The sequence below is a fragment of the Populus nigra genome, chromosome 3 (genome assembly GCF_951802175.1).
Source record: "Populus nigra chromosome 3, ddPopNigr1.1, whole genome shotgun sequence".
In the NCBI taxonomy this organism is placed as follows: Eukaryota; Viridiplantae; Streptophyta; class Magnoliopsida; order Malpighiales; family Salicaceae; genus Populus; species Populus nigra.
The window spans coordinates 4,914,476-4,934,741 of NC_084854.1; the positions used below are offsets into that span (position 1 = coordinate 4,914,476).

At 35.3% G+C, this 20,266-nt stretch overlaps 2 protein-coding genes and 1 long non-coding RNA gene across 5 annotated transcripts; 2 read left to right on the forward strand and 1 right to left on the reverse strand.

Moving 5' to 3' along the window:
* Positions 1–461: 461 nt before the first annotated feature.
* LOC133689713 (polyadenylate-binding protein-interacting protein 7-like) lies at positions 462–5,643 on the forward strand. 2 transcript variants are annotated; one of them, XM_062109709.1, is made up of 7 exons: positions 465–699; positions 1,242–1,333; positions 1,522–2,409; positions 3,122–3,575; positions 3,679–3,749; positions 4,398–4,522; positions 4,961–5,643. In XM_062109709.1, the coding sequence occupies exons 3-7, from the start codon at positions 1,618–1,620 to the stop codon at positions 5,262–5,264; spliced, it is 1,746 nt and encodes a 581-aa protein (XP_061965693.1). In that variant the 5' UTR covers positions 465–699; positions 1,242–1,333; positions 1,522–1,617; the 3' UTR covers positions 5,265–5,643. The 2 variants fall into 2 exon arrangements, with proteins under 2 accessions (XP_061965692.1, XP_061965693.1); XM_062109708.1 differs by lacking the exon at positions 1,242–1,333 and having other exon boundaries at positions 462–699.
* A 3,566-nt stretch (positions 5,644–9,209) lies between these two features.
* Positions 9,210–9,815, forward strand: LOC133688183 (uncharacterized). Its single transcript, XR_009841116.1, has 2 exons — positions 9,210–9,529; positions 9,622–9,815. It is a non-coding gene; the product is annotated as an uncharacterized LOC133688183 (long non-coding RNA).
* An 898-nt stretch (positions 9,816–10,713) lies between these two features.
* Positions 10,714–16,392, reverse strand: LOC133689850 (uncharacterized). Of its 2 annotated transcripts, XM_062109921.1 has the most exons (10): positions 15,521–16,391; positions 14,912–15,004; positions 14,558–14,659; positions 13,866–14,128; positions 13,586–13,717; positions 13,180–13,302; positions 12,936–13,064; positions 11,801–12,018; positions 11,559–11,712; positions 10,714–11,417 (listed from the first exon to the last, which is right to left on the reverse strand). In XM_062109921.1, exons 1-10 carry the CDS (start codon positions 15,744–15,746, stop codon positions 11,199–11,201), a joined length of 1,659 nt encoding a protein of 552 aa, XP_061965905.1. In that variant the 5' UTR covers positions 15,747–16,391; the 3' UTR covers positions 10,714–11,198. The 2 variants fall into 2 exon arrangements, with proteins under 2 accessions (XP_061965905.1, XP_061965906.1); XM_062109922.1 differs by lacking the exon at positions 13,586–13,717 and having other exon boundaries at positions 15,521–16,392.
* Positions 16,393–20,266: the final 3,874 nt, after the last annotated feature.

Genomic DNA, 20,266 nt, shown 5'->3' on the forward strand with positions numbered 1-20,266 from the left:
AGGATACATTATATAAAAAATAAACTAAAAGCTTTCAATAAAACACTTTCAGTGTATTATTTTTTGAAAAGAGGAAGAAGTTATATTAAATTAAATAATAGCTAATATTTTGAAACTTCAAATATTAATTAACCCATTTAAGTATATTGCCATCAAGTTGAGAGAGAGAGAAAAAGGGAGGATGAGTAGCTTGACAAAAGAGGGTTAAGTGGCCTAACTTCTCCCAATCCCAGTTAATGATTAAATTATATAAAAAAGACAAAAAAATCAGCAATAATAATCAAAGGGTCAATAGTCAAAAACTCCATAGAGAGATGGAAAGGTCAAATCGAGTGACGAAGGGATTTTGTAATTATTTATGTGGTTGTGGTGCCTGCTTTCTTTGATACTGTTAGCATATACCCAAAAGCCATCCCATCCCATCTCATAATAAATAATAATAATAATAATAGAGAGAAAATAAAAGTAATTGAGAGAAAGAGAGAGAAGCTGAAAGATAATCCTTTGCATATATACTTACTAGGAGAAGGATAGAACAAGGGGAGAAAATAAAAATAAAAAGAAAAAGAAAAACCTCAAAGCTCGAAGCCCATGACGGGCCAAATTCTTTGACTAGTTGTAGTTAATCATCATCATCATCATCATCATCGGATCTTATCTTCTGTTTTGCTATGGATCCATTTGATTTGGTTCGCAAAGGTATAGTTTTTTCTTTGTTTCTGTTCTGTCTTTGACTTTTATAGATCTTTCGTTGTTTCTTGTCAATTTTGAGTTTTTTTTCGAAGTTGTTTTTTGGTTAGTTCAATATTGTGTTTTTGAGATCTTTAAGGATTGACTGTGTGGAAAATGTAAGAATCCGGTGCTCGATTTGTGTTTTTTTTTTTAAAAAAAAATTCTTTTGTAACGGTTGCTTTTATTTAATTTTGTGGAATCTTTTTGCAAGGGTTTTGATTTAATGAGCTCCGTGTTTAATTATTCCATGTGGGTTTCTTTTTTTTGTTTTTTTTGGGTTTTAACTTTTGATTTAAATGGATGTAATTTATCCTTTTTTTAGCTATAGCTTACTAATTAGTCAATTGTGGGGTTTGAAGCGTTGTTTTGTGCAATTGGGGTCCTATTTAATGCAATTGATTCGATGTTTCACTTAAAAGATTTCTTTTTTATTAACATGTTATGCATTCTGTGCTGACGGTCATAGTTCACAGTATTCAATTAACCTTCACCTGGTTTTGTTCAACCAGGTTTTGGGGAGAAAATGATTTGATATAGCGGTGAAGTTCCGGTTCCATGTATACTGTATTTAGCGTGTTTTAAAAGCTGAGTTTGGAAATGGGTATGCCAAAGCTGTTTCTTTTAGGATGATTTCAATTTAGATAAGCCAGTTGCAAATATCAGTGTCTTTTTAGATAAGGGTTGTTGAGGTCATTCCGGCCAGGACTGGATTTTATGATTGTGAGGCTGTCATGGATTATGTAGTTCTTTTTGCATGTTTGACTGATGAGTAAATGAAAATGTTTGCAGGTTTCGGATAAAGCCTACTGCAAGTCAGGGGTGTTCTTTGTGTCAGTCGCTTTTTATGCATTTAGAGTTTCTTTTTCTTTCCTTTTTAGTAAAGAAATGAGCTTATCCAAGAAAGGTTCTTTAACCAACGATACAAAGCTTAATCTTCCAAGCAAAGCAACAACTTTGAACCCAAATGCAGCAGAGTTTGTTCCCTATTCCCTCAGATCATCTTCTTCGCCATCTGGAAGTACCTCAAACACTGCAGATGCTGCAACAAAATTCACTACTTCTGGAACTGTAGGAAAAGCAGTGCTTGATCGATCAGAATCATCTGTTTCTAATGCTTCTGATGATGAGGCCCATCAATTCTGGCGCCACCAGCTGCCAGATGATATCACCCCTGATTTTAAGGTTATGAGCGACGATGAGTCTCAGGGACTAGGAGGGCTCTCTTTAGCAGGCTTGTCTTTACATGACAGTGAAGTGCCTAGGTTCCATGCCTCCTCCAGAAGTGGATATGTATTGACTGAGCAGCAGGAACCATCTCCACGTCATATGAATGGTAGCAGCTTTGGTGAAAAGATGAGATATCCGTCTGCTTATGGAGAAGATCCTAGTTCAGCAAGTTTTCTGAATTTGCCAACTAAGCCGTGGGACAAGCAAATTGCAAACGGTGATCACCTTCTTGGCAATGGTAGGGAGATACATCCCTACAATGGAAATTCTAGACATGGGTTCAGGAGTGAAATATTGGGTGAGCATGCAATAGTGGATGATACTGAAATAAACCCTTTGGGGTTTTTGGCTTCACAATTCCCTGGGTTTGCTACTGAAAGCCTTGCAGAAGTTTATTTTGCAAATGGTTGTGACTTAAATCTCACTGTTGAGATGCTCACTCAGCTAGAGGTAATTCCTTTGTTTCTTGCCTCCAATCACGTTTATTTTGTCTGTATCTCATTTTGCAGATGCTTTTAAAAAGATGTATTATGTTAATGCATTGTCAAAAAGTGTGCCTGCGCTTTGCTAAATGCAAAATATTTTTTACTTGTTTTTGTCTTTCTCTTAAGTCTTCTGAAATTCTGAATCCAATTTGTCTGTGTTTCCCACAACTTTGTATTGGAATTAATACAGTGGAGACAGCCCTTTTGCTACACATCCTATAATTTTGTAGAGATGCAGGGCCTCTGCTATTTGGTTGGATGCTAACTGTGATTAGCAATGCTTCTCATGCCTTATGTTGGCAGGGAAGAGCTTGCTCCCGAAGATTTTGATGACTCAGTCTGACTATGGTCTTATGTGTAACCTCAAGTTCTTAAGACACTGTTCCTGGTAACAGGGGGTTAGTCATATTGTTTTGGTTCTTTCCTCCTATTGATGTTCTGCTCTTTCTTTTGTTAATTTGTAATATCTGTTGCAATAGTTTTGTAAATGTGATTTGGCGGAAGCACTAGTGCTTGACGTCAAGAATAACATATTTTCTTATATTTCCTGAAGTGGCTAAAATCTGTCATCCCATCTGTGAATGATTCTGCTCATCATAGTTACATTTTTCTCTGTATGCAGTCTACTGTGCTTTGTATACAGAGCATTTATGTTACTTATTGTCTTAAATTTGTAGCTTCAAGTTGATGGCAGTTTCAATCAGAATACGAACTCGAAGACTTTGTCAGCTCCCAAAAATCTCAGTGCACTGGACTTTCCTGCACTTACAGTGCTAGATAATCAGAATGGTTCTTCAAAATATACTGGGGATGATCTTCAGCAAGCTAGTGTTCCTTATCGATCTTCTAACAAAGACAACATGCTTTTATTTAAACCTGGTGGTTCCTTTTCATCTAGAGGTGCAGTGGATTTTGCATCAGCTGTCAGGAAATTGGCATCTCAAGATTCTAGTATGTGGAAGCATGACAGAAATGGTTCTGCTGATTCCACAGTTGGCTCAAGCAGAAGTTCCCATGTTTTGCCTAGTGCTTATGGTGGTGGTCATGGGAGAGGCATTTATGCAGACAGGCTGCAAAGTCGCGGGTCAGGTCGACAAGCTCCTGTCTGGCTTGAAACTGGAGAAGCAGTGGGTAATATTCCTCGGTCAACAAAGTTAATTGAGTTTATGCACCTTTTAAATGCGGGCAAATACCTTCCATGTATATATTTCCTTTAACATTGTTGAGATGGCAGCAAACATGTATTCTGAGATGCGGGAAGAAGCTCGTGATCATGCGCGTTTAAGGAATGCATACTTTGAACAGGTATATCCTTTTCTTTTTTTGCTGTCCTGCTGTTTAAACTTTTCTTATTTTGACCCTCAAGGTGTTCTGTGATCAAAACAACCTTAAAATTGGCTCGAAAAAGATGCATGAGTCATCATAAGGAGGTATATGTTATCCAAATACAGTAACTGATGATGGCCCTTTATAGTGCAGAAATCAGGAATTATAATTTATATAAGCCACCTAGATGAACCCCATATCTAGCGTGCCCTTTTCCTAAATAGGATTGAAATTAGACCTACTAAAGTCTGAGTTGATCAGTAAATCTACTGGCTGATCCTAAGGTGTAAGTTAAACTGAATCTAGAACAAACTACAGCTGTACATGCTCACCTAGAATCTAGAACAAGCTGAGTTGCATGAGCAAGCAGGCACACTATCAGCCTGGAACATGCTGGGTGAGCATGTGTTACTGATAGGTTTGCTTTTACAAACGTGATGCTAGTGTGCCACTGCAGTGGACATTGTACTAGATTATCATGCAGCAAATTTGATGCTTGCTGACCGCTGAGCCAAGTAATTTGTGAGTCTGCTCCAATCTTTATTCACGATTTGATTTTTTTGTCACACGTCAGCACAATCAAAATAATCAATCATAAGGTGTAATGGTTTTTATATCTCACAACAGGCACGTCAAGCATACCTCATTGGGAATAAGGCTCTGGCAAAGGAATTGAGTGTCAAAGGACAACTGCACAATATGCATATGAAGGAAGCTCATGGAAAAGCTCAAGAATCTATTTATCACCAGAGGTTTGTCAATTCTTTTTTCTCATGGTTTGTTTCAGCCATGACAAGTTGATGTGTTTGGATAATAGGTGATGGGTTTTCCCTCTCTCCCCTCTCTCCCCTTTCTCCCTCTTCAAACCATCTGTTTTAGCGTTAGCTGTGACATGCTGATGTTTTGTGTTTGACTATTGCTTTTATCCATTTTATTTTTCTTCCTTTTTTCCTTGAAGCAAATGAGATTTTGTCAGGTCTGGTTAAATCATTTCACCCTGGCATGTTCAATTTCGTTTACTGATTACATTCTTTGTTGTGTGGGCCTGTTTCTCAAAGTGTCAACAATGCCTGCTGTGCAGAGCCATAAGTAGACATTCTGTTCATTAATTCCCTAGACCCAAGGAGGTTTTAATTTTTGTAAGCTAATAGTTGGGTTTGTTCTAACTCTCTGCCTGAACTTTTTTCCAGGAATCCAGTCAGTCTAGAGATGCAGGGAACTGGAAGAGGACATGAACAAATGATAGACCTGCATGGTCTGCATGTAACTGAAGCCATTCATGTGCTAAAGCATGAATTGAGTGTTCTGAGGAGCACAGCCCAGGCAGCAGATCAGCGTTTGCAGGTCTATATATGTGTTGGAACAGGTCATCACACCAGAGGTTCACGCACTCCTGCAAGACTTCCCGTCGCTGTACAGCGATACCTGCTTGAAGAAGAGGGCCTTGACTACACAGAACCACATCCAGGGCTGCTTCGAGTAGTGATATATTGAACCAGTGTGAGTTTTTTGACACGATGCAAAATCCAAGTCATAGTCATCAAATCGTTCTTGTATCTGTACATGGAAGATATCGAAGAGAAAGTAGTTGAAAGCCTGAAAAAAGAAAATATGAAAGAAAAAAAGGAGGAAAAAAAAGGTGAGGTTAGGGAAAAGGTGAAAAAGGGAGCAGAAATGTACCATTAAGGTGTTAACAGGTTGACAGCAGGATTACATTTTGGTAGTGATCAGGGAACCTACATAAGCCGAAACTTTTGCAGCATGTTAATTTTGTACCATAAATTTTTTTTTTGTAACATTCCTTATCTTTTCTTTTTTATTCTCAGATGTAACTGATAGAATTGAATTACATGATAGTACAATTCATCAAGCATGACTAAGTTGTCCCTGATGGCTATGAAATCTTGAAATTTCATCTCGGATAGATGAGTGCTGGTTGTTGTGTAGCATGGGTGAAGTTGTGCTGACGTTTTTGATACTGTCTGGTCTGCTGGTGATGGAGTCACCGCATTAGCCAGCTTTCCACGCACTTGAGCCTAATTTGGTGGGGGTTTCATATGGGAGTGTTCTTGTGGATGAACCTGGAAATTTGATAGTTTTTCAGTTAAAAAACATCATATTTCCGAACACACGCACCCGTTATATTCACAGGGTAGAACCCTGAGACAAATTGAGCATGATGCCTGAAAGTTCTTTCATGCTGGGAGGCAAAGTGGGCTGGAGGAAAGTCGCCGTGCGCAATCCTAAGTGAACACAAAGCATTAGTAGCAATCCAGGAGTGAAATTCCGAATATTTCCTGTAAGTTTATTCACCATGAATGATTTTCAGAAGCTAACATAATCCTCTCACATTCGTTTGAAAGAATTGTAGCAGACAATTCCAATACAAATCAGACATGGGAGAGAGAATCTTATGCTCAAAGGCCGAACTACGTTATAGGATGACTTCCCATATTGCCATCTCAACTAGTTTATAAGAGAAGGTTACGGAAATACTAAGATTGATCAAATTTTACAAAAATATGTATTTAAATGGAAAAGAATCAGTATAAGCACAAAAATAGAAAAAAAATAATCATGAAATGATTTAATTTCTCAATATCTTTGATTTAATTTTTTTAATTAATTTATTTACAATTTACCTCTAAAATATAATGGCTCCTAAATTTTAAAAATTATAAGTCTATCTTACCTGAAATCTAGTGGATGATTTTTTATTCCTATGTTGAAGCCGAATGAGTTTCTCTCTTGTTGGTTTGATGAGTCATTGCCATATTGTATATAATACGGAGTTGTCAAATGTATATAAGATTATATTTTGAGTTTGAAATGATAAGTTAGTATTAGATACTTGATGTTATATAGTGAATGTTAAAGAATTATCTCAATTTAAAATCTTAAGATATTATATGAAGCTTCAAGATATGATTTATATTATTATATAACGCATCCTCTCAATTGAAATCTCTTGAAATCTCTTTACGCTTTACCGTTTGATCATCAAGACTCTAATATCACATAAAAAAATTATTTTAACCAAAAAACTTAAGCTCTTAGATGAGGTTTCAAGATATGATTTATATTATTCTTTAATAATGTAATAAATGCGAGAGAGAAGACATCCAACCTTGCCTATTATAATGTGGTCATATGAATTGATGGACAATATCATAGGTGGCTTGTCTTTAACTTTAGCTTTGCCTTTAACCCATCAAGCTAACCATATATTGGTGTCAAAATATGTTGTATTATATTAAGCTAGTGAGCAATAATGTTTAGTTTAGTATAACAAGAGCATATATAATATAAAATATTGTTCTAAGTAAACCTAGAGTGTATACAATTTTAAATTCATAAATATAGAAAATAAAATTCAAGACAAACATGCTTTCAATATAAAATACAATAAATGAATTTTAGAAACTTTTCTTTCACCCTTTTTTTTATAGTGAATTTTAGAAGTTAAAAGATTGAAATTAATAGGAATTAGTTTCCACCATTATCAATCTTTGATTAACCACCATAAACTAATGATTAAGTTTAGGAAAACCATGGGTTCTTTGAGATTAATTTCTCATTCACTCATAATTTGTTTAAATTATGTTAATTAAATAAATTTCTAACAATCCCCCACATGAATTGAAATTATCTCATCGGTTTGAAAATGACTCAAAGATTTGTTGGGTGATACTAATTTGGTAGATTACTATATCAGAACAGGTAGCTTTTGACTTTGAACTTTTCTTAGTGAAATACTATCAGATTTACTCGGATAAATAGTGAATGTCTTGAACTATTCAGCTTTTTATGTAAACCAAGATAACAATACTCGTATAGTTCTCTATCTAGAGATTTCATTTGGTTCTCACTATTGTGTTCTTTTTTGCCTTGAGCAACTCTTGGATTCATGAGTGTTTTAAAAAATTTAGCTTCTATCAAAATTCTCAAAGAAATATCTACATTTCTCACTCATATAAGTGATCTTTCATTAAAAGTATTATGCTATACTTCATTTGGTGTACCAAAATATAAAATTATTAAGAGCTCAGCTCATATTTTATCACGTTGTAATTGTATAATGATGACTTAGTTTTCTAGCGCCACCAAAAATGTTATATGACTTAGTTTCCATAATCTAGTCTTGGGATATTCAATCAACTAGGTATGGTTACTTCATTACACTCTTTCATATTTTAAAAGCTTTAAGCTCATTCTCCTTGATGAATCATATACAAGCTTTCTCAACAAACCTTTAGTTAGTGGATCTGTAATATTTTTCTTTGATTTTATATAGCCAATATAAATAATTTCTTTCGAGAACAAGTGTTTAATAGTATTATGTCTATGATGTATATATTTAGATTTATTATTATACATACCACTTTGTGATCTTTCAATTGCTGATTAACTATCACAATGCACACAAATAAATGACATTGGTTTTGGCTAACATGAAATACAATCTTTGTATTTTCCAGTCCAATTTTTTTTTGCCAAACGACATGTTATTATTTGGGTTTTTTAATCATTAGAGGTGATTAGGGTCCAAGGTTTTTAACTCCAAAAATTAAAATTTCAATCTATTTTCACTTAAAAATACCTCAAAATATCATAAAACTTTTATAAATCCATTTTTTAACTTGAAACAAAATGAAATCACCTTTTTAAAAAAATCAAACTGAATCCATAAAAACTTAACTAGTTTTGATCTATTTTTTTTAGCAAGTTTAAAAAGAAAAACTATCTCCATTGAACTCTTCTCCTTAAAACGAATCTATTCATACAAAGATCGGTATTTTTTATGGTCATAATATGATCGATCGAATTCTTTCTCATTTATCTTTCTTTTTTATTGAGTCCCTCTACTCTTTGAGCATTCATACATATTGAAACATGAAAAAAAAAAAAAAAGTTTAAAATTAAAATGTAAAAATCATAAAAGAATAGGAACTAAATTTAAAAAAATTAAAGGGCCAATATGAAGTTCTCCACATCTCTGAAAAATGTAGTTGGAAAAGAGCTTTGTTTTTATTTATGTTTATTTTGGTACTTGATCTTTTAATTTTTTTTAACAATAACTTATATTCTATTTGGTAAAATTGATATTTAATCTAACATCCAAATATTCCCTGCCATCTTTATATACGATAAACATGCAAATCAAAATAAATTCTAAAATATATAACCAAGAAAAAATGGTAGAATATCTCACTGAACTCACCTTTTTGCAGTTATTGAGTCTGTTACCATGAAGAAAGGAGGACCTCGTACTACCATGAAGAAAGGAGGACCTCGTACTGCTCTTTACGATCTTTGTAAGAAAGTTCAGTGGCCAATGCCTACATTTGATACAACAGAAACGAAATCCAGGTTTGCCAATTCAACTAGCTCTCTCTCCTGCCTTTTTTTTCCCTCCAAACTTTCATTTATATGCAAAGATCAAATATTTCCTCTCACCGTTATTAATTGTACAGTGTATTTTGTTTTCCATGCTACATTTTTTCTGCATATTTCTCTCTCTTTCTTCTAATCAACTTCTTCACACAGAACTGCAATTGAATTCGGTGAAGGCCCCCAAAAAAGAAAGGGGTTTAACAGTTACGTATCAAAAAACCATCTTGAACATGCCGTCTTTTGGCGTTGTTGAATGCGAGGGCTGATAAGAAGACTTCATATGACTCTGCAGCACTTGCCATGCTTAATGAGCTTCAAAAACGGGGGCAGGTCATCATTGGTGAATCAATATAAGACTTGCTGTGGTCTGAGTTACTATTCTCTATTCTGTCTAATTTTGGAAGCATGATGGTGAATTTTTGTTTAATAATCTGCCATCTCTTGATTCAAAACAAAGAGCAACCAGGAAAGTAGTGAGTGACGCCTTGCCCTAGGTGCTGTTGTAAGCTTAGATTAGAGTAACTTGTGAACTATCCCCCATTTCCTGGATAATGTTTCCGCCAATCAACCTTGTAACCAGAAGGGTTTATGTATATGATTTGACTATTAAAACAGGAAACAAAAAAAGGTAGCATTATGTCATGGCTTGCAGTTCAGTGGTGCCCTCTTGCAAACCAGAAAGGTTTCACTGGTCAATCCATCTAGCATCAAAAAAGAAAAAAGCATATAACTTGCAAGTTGTTTTCTTATCCCATGTCGGCTTCTAATTTACATAAATCTCATCTAACATTTGTAAAAAGAGAAAGAGAAGAGAAAAGAAAAGCAAGAAAGCATCTTATCTAGCGGATGCCTGTCTGATGGACTTCGATGACATTGACATTTGGACCAGTCTCGTGTGTTAAAAATTAGCGATATAAAAAATGGGCTGAATAAATAATTGAAAGGGTTAAAAATTAAAAATGGAAATAAAAGCCTTGAATCAAAATTTCTGACAACATTAATCGTACTTCTATGTTAATCCTCATTAAAGGTTAATTATTTATAATTTATATTCTTTTTAGTTTTCAGTAGATCATTTCTTAATAAATTATGAAATTGTCATACAAATTGAAATATTTCTTCAAAATAATTAAGAATGGCCATTTGGTATGTTGAGTTCAATGGATCTATTCTACTGTGTTAAGGTTCGAGTTAAACATGTCTTTATGAGCATTAGGTTTCATATAGTTCTTGATCAAATAACGAAAAAAAATACTACAAAAGATATTGGTGTGCTAGCTTTGTAAAGCCACAGGATCAAAACCCATCTCAGAGAAGGGTGTACTCAGCACTCCTCCAGCGAGTCGTACGGAGATGCACGTGTTTCTCGTTGAACTGAAGTTGGATCATGATGAGCCCATGAAGCTGAGAAGCAAGTGGCTTCTAAAGTTATTGGTGATGAAATTAGTAAACCAACTACAGCAAGTTGACTGCATATTCTTTTCCTGGCTTTGATAATGTCAAGGAAGATAAAACCTGCACAATCTGCAATGCCTAGCTGGTGCAAATATTCCTGCAAACATAGGCAATGACAATTCATTGACAACTCACTTTCTGTCATGGCAACTGGAATAATAATACACGACGCAGAACAAATCCACTCGCCCCTTTTTGGTTTTACATTTGCATGAAGAGAGTTATTTTGAGTTGACCAAAAGACCTCATCTATGCAATGTGTTAAATTTACATGGTATGGTGTCAAAGCGCACCCACCGAAGAGATGGACTGTATACGTAAAAGGTGTAGTTAGGAAAAACAACAAAATTTGTTGGGATTTTCACTCATCTATTGTTCCTTATGCACGCCAAATGCAAGTACATATGTATATGCAAAGAGAGGGTAATTGTGTGATGCAAAGTAGAAACTGTCTTTCATTCTCAGAAAGCTGGTGGTGGAAACAGCAAACTCCCACAGCATTGAGCTTTCTCAGTTTTCACAAGTCACCATTGGCCAGTGACTATAAAGCAGCGTGTATGCCAGCTTGATACAGTGACATCATGCTCTAATCAAAAGCTCATATACATTGCTGTTGTTATCCCCGCTAACACGCTTCAGCATCTCAAAACTCTTACGGCTCCCTAAGAAATCAATCCGTTTAAAAATCACATAACCATGCACTGATGTTTCTTTGCTGGAGTACGCCGATCGAAGCCTGTCAGCATGTCTGGAATCAGTATGAATAGCAGCTCCTATTTCTTGCCCTGACATATCCTCCTGGAAGAGAATATAACACACATCAGCATTGATTCTAAGAGCCATCAGGATTGATCATTCGAGTTGATCAAAACATCTATATTTATGATCACAGGAAGTGACGTACTAGCTAAGGGAAGGGAAAATATTTTCAAAACTTACCTGATAAAATGCATATATATGATCTAAAACCTCCAAACATGCAAAACCATTTTCACTGAAAAAGGTTCTTGAAGATGGCCCCATTTCAGAAAATCGGTCAACAGGGAAAAGTATAGTCAGAAAGTGATTCTTAAATATCAATTCGGTTTTCTCACTGCAAGACACAGAAAGAGAATGCAGTGAGACACTCATAAGCATTGAGGATAATTTTGGAAGGCATCCCAGTTGAGAAAAACAATAACCTCTCCGTCAGTGGCCGGGTTAAGTTTGCGAATGAAGCTTCTGAGTCCTTGATGTCTCCTTTTGCATCAAAAAATACAGATGTATGCTGTTCACTAACATCTTCGCTACTAAAAGAGTCTGTGTAAATAGAAGCTGTTGAAGTTGGCTCAGATATTGACCAGCAGATTGAATCCAGAAGGCTGCTAGGGGTTATTGGTCGTATTGGGGTTTGACAGGTCTGTAAAAATCCACAGAACAAAAGATATGTTTCACATCAACACAAGGCAGTTTTCAATACAGGACCAGATGAACCTACCCACATGCAGAAAAACGCACTTGAAAGGAAGAGAAAACATGAAATAATATACAAGACATCACCACCAGCATGTCATTCATTTGAAAAATATGCAGAGGCACAAGGAGTCAAGGATCACCAAGAAACTGACAAACAATGACTTTCAGGTGAAAAATTTACAAGCAAATTATCATGTTCATAGGATTCTGTAAAAGCACTCTTCAGCATTTTGCATGGTGATCAAATGTCAACAGCCCAAGATTTTCACCATCCCAACAGGGATGGCCCCTCAGTAATCAGGCCCAAGTCTTTCAAGTTATGACTTATTTTCATGGGACAATAGCTGTAATGACCCAAATTTGAGAAAAGACCCCAATTCTACATGTTCAAGTAAATACATCTCTAGTCGATGGTGTTTATCAAAGAGCCGTATCAACTTAAAAGCTTAAGCTTTAGATGAGGTCCCAAAACATAGTTTATTCTATTCACTAGCACACCTCATGAAAACACTTTGGCTTAAAACTTGAACACGCTCACCACTACTTTGTGTCGAGATTTTTAATTTAATTAGAAAAATGGGGGGATGGGGCTGCTAGGAATCGAACTTGTGGCCATTTAGTCATTAAGGCTTTGATATCATGTCAAAGAAGTGTGGTTCAATCCAAGCAAATGGTTTCATTATATTCACCAACAGTTTCTATGTCTATTACACATTAAGCAAAACTGAGTCTCTCTAACACTAAAGCCAAAAAGAGAGAACAGAAAGACAGAAGGCATTGCAATGCGAGAATAGCTAAACATGAAAAACACAAGCATGCAAGTGCAGATCTGATAAAACATGAATATTATTAACCACTAACCTGCATACGATGACTGCGACGATTTCTAACCCCATTCTTAGCAATATTCACAATCTGTAGCCTTTCTTCGTGACTTGCTTTACCTCTCAAACTCTGTGGATCTTGAGGAACATTTCTTCCATCCATTTCCTAGAACAAAATCAATTTTAAAGATGCAAAGTACAGGGGAAACAAAAACAAACATCTAGGAAAACATTAATTAAAAAGAATCATCATTAAATAAGCATTTGAACATCAAAAGTACCTCTTCTGTAATGTGATTTTGAAAATTTTCCAGCATCACGCCAACATGTCTGGCCAAATCAGCAGACATGTGAACAAGCCTCTGCATGTGCTTCTCCTTCACGGTTTTCAGAATCCATGGTGGCTGAAATACATTACATGCGCAAAGAATTTAAATGAAATAAACTAATGAAGTAGAGTGCTAGTCAATATTAAGAGTAAAACGATTTTCAAGTTGTAGATCATGTCATCAGTTAGATCATACAAAATATATGCAACTACAATTCGCAAACAGTTAAAAAAAACTGACTTGGAAAATTCAAACAGTTTAAGCATCAAAAAGCAACTCTGTAGAGGAGCAGCATTTCAGAAGAAAATGAGAACACAGAGTGCTCATTCTAGTGTGGAATCAGCAATGCAGAACTCACAGTAACAAGGTTACTGGAATGGCCAAGGTATTTTTGGATAGAAGCCCCTTCACACACTACATAACTTGCACTGCAACCAACAAACCATCGATCTAAAACCTTGGCACCTTCTCTTGTAGCTGCCTCATAAACCTATCAAGCATATTAAATGACTCAAGGAGTTGATCAAAGACATTGTAAAGCAGTAAACATAGATGAAACATGGAGTCCCACTCATTTATCTAACATCAGCAAAAGTAAAGAAAACTCACTGCTATCTAATACCAACATTTCAACTCACCTTACTTCGCAGATCATCTGAAATGTCTGAATCAACATACATGGAATTGCCAGACAGGTTCAAGCCAATACTTTTGATAGGACTTCTTCCAGAAGATAGTTGATGCAGTCCTTCACTCTTGTTGAATTGCTTGGCATCATTAATACCAGCAGGAAGACAAAGATTTTCAGCACCAGTAAAACCGACAAGCCGATTCATTTCATCTAAGCGTGCACCATTTTCTCCAACACTCTTGACACTATAGAGTGATTCACTCAACTTCACTGCAACGGATGAAAAAACAAATGGATTTGATATAACGAGCTAAAAATAAAATCACTTTAATTCTCTTGTTTCCTTGTTGTGTTCTTGTTTGAGAAAAACAATCAAGATACATTTTCACATAAAAATCCTAACAAACAGAAGCCTCGCTAAAAAAACTCAGGCAAATAGCCCACCTAAACCATATGGAAAACCCATAGAACCCTCTTTAAACAGAATAAAGGCAAGCATAAAAAAATATCAGTATAGCACTTGAAAAGGCACCATAGCTCTGAGAGAGATCAAATCTCCTAATTCATATGTGAGTTTACAAATAAGATTGAATTTGTGACAGAAAATTGCACAAAACCAGCTCTGGTAGAGAGAACCTTTGATTAGCAACTAAATGCATATAACTGATTAGTACAAAACCAGAATTAGTCAACTCTTACCATTCCTCCTGACACTGTCCACAAACCATCCGAGCGTTACAACAAAGAGACCAATTTTAGATCCATGCTTCAAAGCATGCTCTAATTTACGTCCACCAAAGCTGTAACTAGTGTTAAGGTTCCACAGAGTCATGGCATCAATGGCGAAAAGATATTTAATGTATTCTGGGACTAAAAGACAATGAGAAATGCCTAATAATACAGTCAACCCAACCAAAGAATTAAGATGATTGCAAAATTTCACTCGCATGCATATCCAACGCACAAGCCCATTTTACAACGAAGCATCTCCACCAAACTGCCATTTCATGTCAAAAAATGATATAATCTACGTCTAAAAAGAGTAAAAGGATATCTGAACCACCAAATGGGTACACTGAGGATGCAAATTAGGGCTGTATTGACCACCTAATCTCTCTGTTGCTTCCATGACTTGTTTCCTGGCTTCTGCATAAGAAGAATTTCAAACCTGAACAACTACTTATTTAGCTAATTAAACGAGAAAATTGAATTGTTTTATCTGTTAAAAAAGAATACAAATTTAATATATCAAATAATTAGAAGAGAGAATCAAAAAGATGAAGCAACACATCATACTCAAGATAGCCATAATTCTACCTTAGTTAGCATCATATTTTCTTTTAAAGGAGAGAAAATTACATAAAACAGATACCTCAAATATGTACCTAATACCTAACAATTCAAAGAAAAAATGTTGCTGTTATCATGACAATAACACAAACAGCTGCAACTGTATAGTTATTGTTCGTGACTTCATACAAATAAAAAAAACGTTACTTTTATGTGATAAACACAAATCTACAATATATAATACAAATTTCAAACACAATATCACATTCTTCCATGCCTTCTTTATGTTTTTCTTGATCAATAAATCAACAATTCAACATCTTAAAAATTAAAAACAAGCAAAAATATTACTCAGTACCACAAAGTAAATACCTTTGGATAGACCGGTAACACAAATGACAAGACCAGCAAATGGACCATGTGATCTAACCACGACAGGCTCAGACCCAATAGAGGAAGTAACAGGAGACATTGGCTCAAAGGATTGCAACCCTCTAAAAGAAGGCAATGAAGCTGACATCCCCACAAACAACCTTGAACACCCTTTACTATCAACCACTTGAACTCTACCACTACCACCATCACCAGCACCACCCATAAGCCCCCACCACACTTAAAAATCTATTTTTAATTCTTGATTCACACCATAATTAACCATAGAAAAAAAATCAATAAAGCACCAGTCTTTCAAACAAAACAATAAAGATTCCATTGCATGAAACAAAAATAGATTAATGAGCGGGAAAGAGAAAAAGAAAGAAGACAATACTAATTAGAGGTAATTATGGTGTTTCTGAAATGACTAGAAATAAACCGAAGTAGAAATCTTGACAAGAAACAAAAAGTGGGTTGATGTTAAAAAGAACAAAAACAAAACCTCAACCAAGAAGTAGTACTAAAACGAAACAGTATAGGACTTTGGAAGAAAAGGGTGTTTGAAGAAGAGAACAAAACAGTAAAGGAATGTGAATTTTGATTCAAAGAGAGTGTTAAAAGTAGTAGGAGTAGCAGAGGTTGATGAGACAAATCACAAATAGAGAATTTCTTGAAGAGATCCCTTTAAAAAGTTAGAAAATTTTTGAATGTCGTGCTTTGCTTGCTCTCTGGCTCTGAATCTGTAATGTAAAAATCACTGCTTTGGCTTTTGTTTTTTGCTTTATTGGTTTCAAAAAAAAGGGGAATCGCACCATTTCATTATCCAAAGCCAAAGCCAAAGCCAAAGCCACGAGCGTGAACTAAGAAGTTCTCACTTTTCTCTGTATTTCACATTCAAAAGCTAGATTTACTCTACCCAAAATAGACATGTTATTTTTGCGCAATTACATGGCTGACATTGTACAAATACAAGTGGCTTTGCTGTAGAGTTGAAAAGCCTATGTGGTTGTTGCATATTGGAGTTAACTATAACTTAGTCCCTATGTTTTATTAAGATATATTAATTAATTCCTATAATATAAAAAAATTAAATAATCATTTAATCAATGTTGACCATGCTTAACTTAGAAGTATTTTGTTCCAAAAAATAAAAAGCTTTATTTCTCATCAATCTCTCCATCTTATCCTTTTCTTTTCTTAAAAAAAATCTCGAAACAAAAAATAAAACTAATGGAAAATAACATGAAATAGACAACAATAATTAAATATTAAATTTATGATTTTTGAAATCATGAGGACTAATTAATTTGTTTTGATAAACTAAAAGAACTAAACTATAATTAAGAGAAATCATGGTGTGTATCATTAAATTATAACAAACAAAAAAGAAAAAAGAGAAACTCCCAAGATTTCTAACCAGTAACCACGGCCATCAGTTTCAAGACTTAGATGAATATGACAGAAGACAAGTTACATCCTGCAATTAATTTAATAATTATGATGTGAACTCCTTGATGTTTAAAAGAGATGGTGATTGAAGTTGTTGTTGAGGAGCATGAAAACATGTTTCACCTTTTCTCCTTTCTTCTCACTTGTTTGATCGTGAGAAAGGCAGGTGGACTAGGCATTGAGTTGTTTGATTAAATTTATTGCTCGTTGAAGTTTGATAAACTTAGAGATCATGAGAGATTAGTGGCCCGGTTTACATGGTGAACAAGTCAATCTCCTCATCCTCATGGCCATGATATTTCTGCCTGCATTGATGGAATCTAAAGCCACGTTAAGGTGCGTTTCGCCACGGTTGTCAGGAAGCGGATGGATCCAGTCTTGGGCTCGGAATGCTACCTGACGAACAAGCTTCTTTGGACTTCAGTGTTAGAAGCACAGTGTGACTATGCCCGCCCACCTGGTACTCGAAACTTGACTCCGATCGAGTTTTACCCCTGATAGATCTAAATTGATCCAGTAGATTAACTCGTGATTCGATACATGCATTGTCGTCATTTACGATAACAACATGGTTTTACCACCTGCTGTACTCATTTCTGTACATGCTATTTGTTTTCATTGAGCTTTTTTTTGTTTGAGTCATTATGCTTTAATTATTTTGCTGGGTTTTTACCCTACACTACATCCAATTGCTCTATAATGTCGTCTTATGTTAATGAAATTTCATTGTTGTTTTTAAAAAAGGGTAATTAAATAGTTAGATCGATAGATATGCTTAGAATTGGTTCACTCACGGGTAGTTGTCATTTTCCACGATACTCCTTTAGGTCACCTAAAGTTGGCCTGAATTATTCAATGGCTTGTAGCATAAAGGTAGCATAAGCAGTGACATTGCCAGCAACGCACTACAAAAATGTTTATGACATGATTGATGTTATGAAAAGCAGAAAGAAACTAGTCACTACGAGCAATTCTAAGCTTGAAATTAGGAGGGCAGAGTCTTTTCTGTATTTACAATGATGCAAGAGTGCCACAATAGTATGATCCCACATACATCGAAAGGCTCCTCAAATCCTCATCTGCGGTATTTGGCTGTTTCAAGTTTGGATGCCATTGCCCACCGGACTGGATTTGAGCATGAGATTTTCAATTGTGGCAGCAGCTAGCTATGGTTCCTGCTTCTACAGGTTCAACAGGTATCCTGGATAGCAAGTCAACGCTGTGTATCCAAGGAAGATTTGTGAAATCAGAAACGATCAGAGCCCGGCAAGGAAATCAGACCGAAAACGGTGGCAGTCAGGCAGTGGAAATGAAAGAGAATGTATAATTTGACCTATCGACATGAAATATTCAGCAACTAGATGATGACAAATCAGGATTCTAGTCCACGATAAAATGATAACACTGTCCAATTAAGTGGTAGGCCATGTCCACTCCTGAAGCTCCACAGCCATCTATTATAATTCATTCATGTATATGCATAGAAGATCACTATTTGTCCCTTGCCTGCTCCTTGGAAATTCACATGGTAAGGGGGGAAATGAGCAAACTGCCGTAAAGCCTATTCAGGCACAGTTTCTCATTGCTTTTGAAATTGTATTGGTTGCGTTTCAAAAAAAAAAAAAGGTTTAGCTGAAAATATATTAAATTGATTGTTTTTTAATAATTTTTAATAATTTTGATTGTTAAAAAATCAATTTTATTTAAAATTTTATTTTATTATATAAGATTCCAAAATATAATTATCTTATTCTCTGATATATTTCCTCAAATGAAAGGCATTTGAGCTTGAAACTTGTATAAACTTATATTATCTAGGGGTGTTCACGGTTCGGTTCGGTTTGGTTTTTATCAAAAAAAGTAACCAAACCGAAATTTTTTTTTTTTTAAAAAAAAAACCGAAACCGAACCGAAATCGGTTCAAACCGACCGGTTTCGGTTCGGTTCGGTTCGGTTTTTTATAGCAAAAACCTGTTCAACCGGTTTGGCTCGGTTTTTTCGGTTTGGCTCGGTTTTGGCTCGGTTTGACTCGGTTTTTTCGGTTTGGCTCGGTTTTTTTTCGGTTTCGGTTCGGTTCGGTTCGGTTTTCCGGTTCCAGACTTAAAAAACCGAAACCGAACCGAACCGGTTGGTTTTTTCAAAATTTTAATCGGTTTAATCGGTTTTTTTTCACGGTTCGGTTTTTTCGGTTATTTTTTTTCCGGTTTTCTCGGTTTAATCGGTTTTTCGGTTTTTCGGTTATTATTATCTGGTGCTTGATTTTTATCAAATAAATAGGGATGGTGAGATTCGAATTCGTGACCATTTGATCATTAAAGCTTTGATACCATATCAAAAAATCATCTCAACCAAAAAATGTAAACTGTTAAATGAGGATCAATATATAATTATATTATTTATATAACATTAATGTGATGAAGTTAAAAATAAAAATAAAATATTTTAAAAAATAAATAATATTTTAAAAAAATGTTGTTCAACCGCCAATCTAAACTCCCACCCCAAGTTATGGGCAGTGAACTCTAGATTTGATCTCATCCTATACTGTTCATCTTGGCTGCAGAAGGCAGCAAGATACATACCTTTTGTTTGGGCAGAGTGGGACATGGACACTTTCCGAGCTATAGCGAGGAAGCACACAAGTTCATGTTATCACAGCACTAACCACTAATGCTATAAATTAATGTTGTCATAATGTTTTTTTATTATTAATCAAGTAAATAATGATGTGACAGATCATACTAAGATTATGTAGCTCACCATGGAAAGTGCCGATCTAACAGCATTAGACTAATTAATTTATATTTGATGTGTGGAGGCAACCAGCTAGTGCGTTCTTGATTATCGCATTGGTCTCCCATCAACCGCGTACCAAACCTTGCGCAGCAAGCTTCCACGTGTTACAACATGCGTAGCCATAGAAATATACGAGTCAATGGTCCAGTCCAGGCACTTTTTTAAAAAATTAAATAAATTAAATTAAATCAAGTAAAGAGGGGGAGGAAAGAGGAGGATGCGGTCAACTAATCTGTCAACTTCCTAAAATGTACACAAGGAAGCCACAAAAAAAAAAAGAGTTGCTTTCACTTTGCATGCTATTGCATATTCGAAGTATCGAGAAATAGGATGACGTTAAATTGAAAATTAATTGTGAGAAATATAATTTTAGGCTTTGGTTAAAAAAGAAATCAAGAAAACAAACACAATGATAGGAATTAAAAAAAGAATGGAAAACTTTAGTGTAGCCCCTCAAGTTTTAGTTTATACATTATTTGATCTCTAATGTTTTAGAAT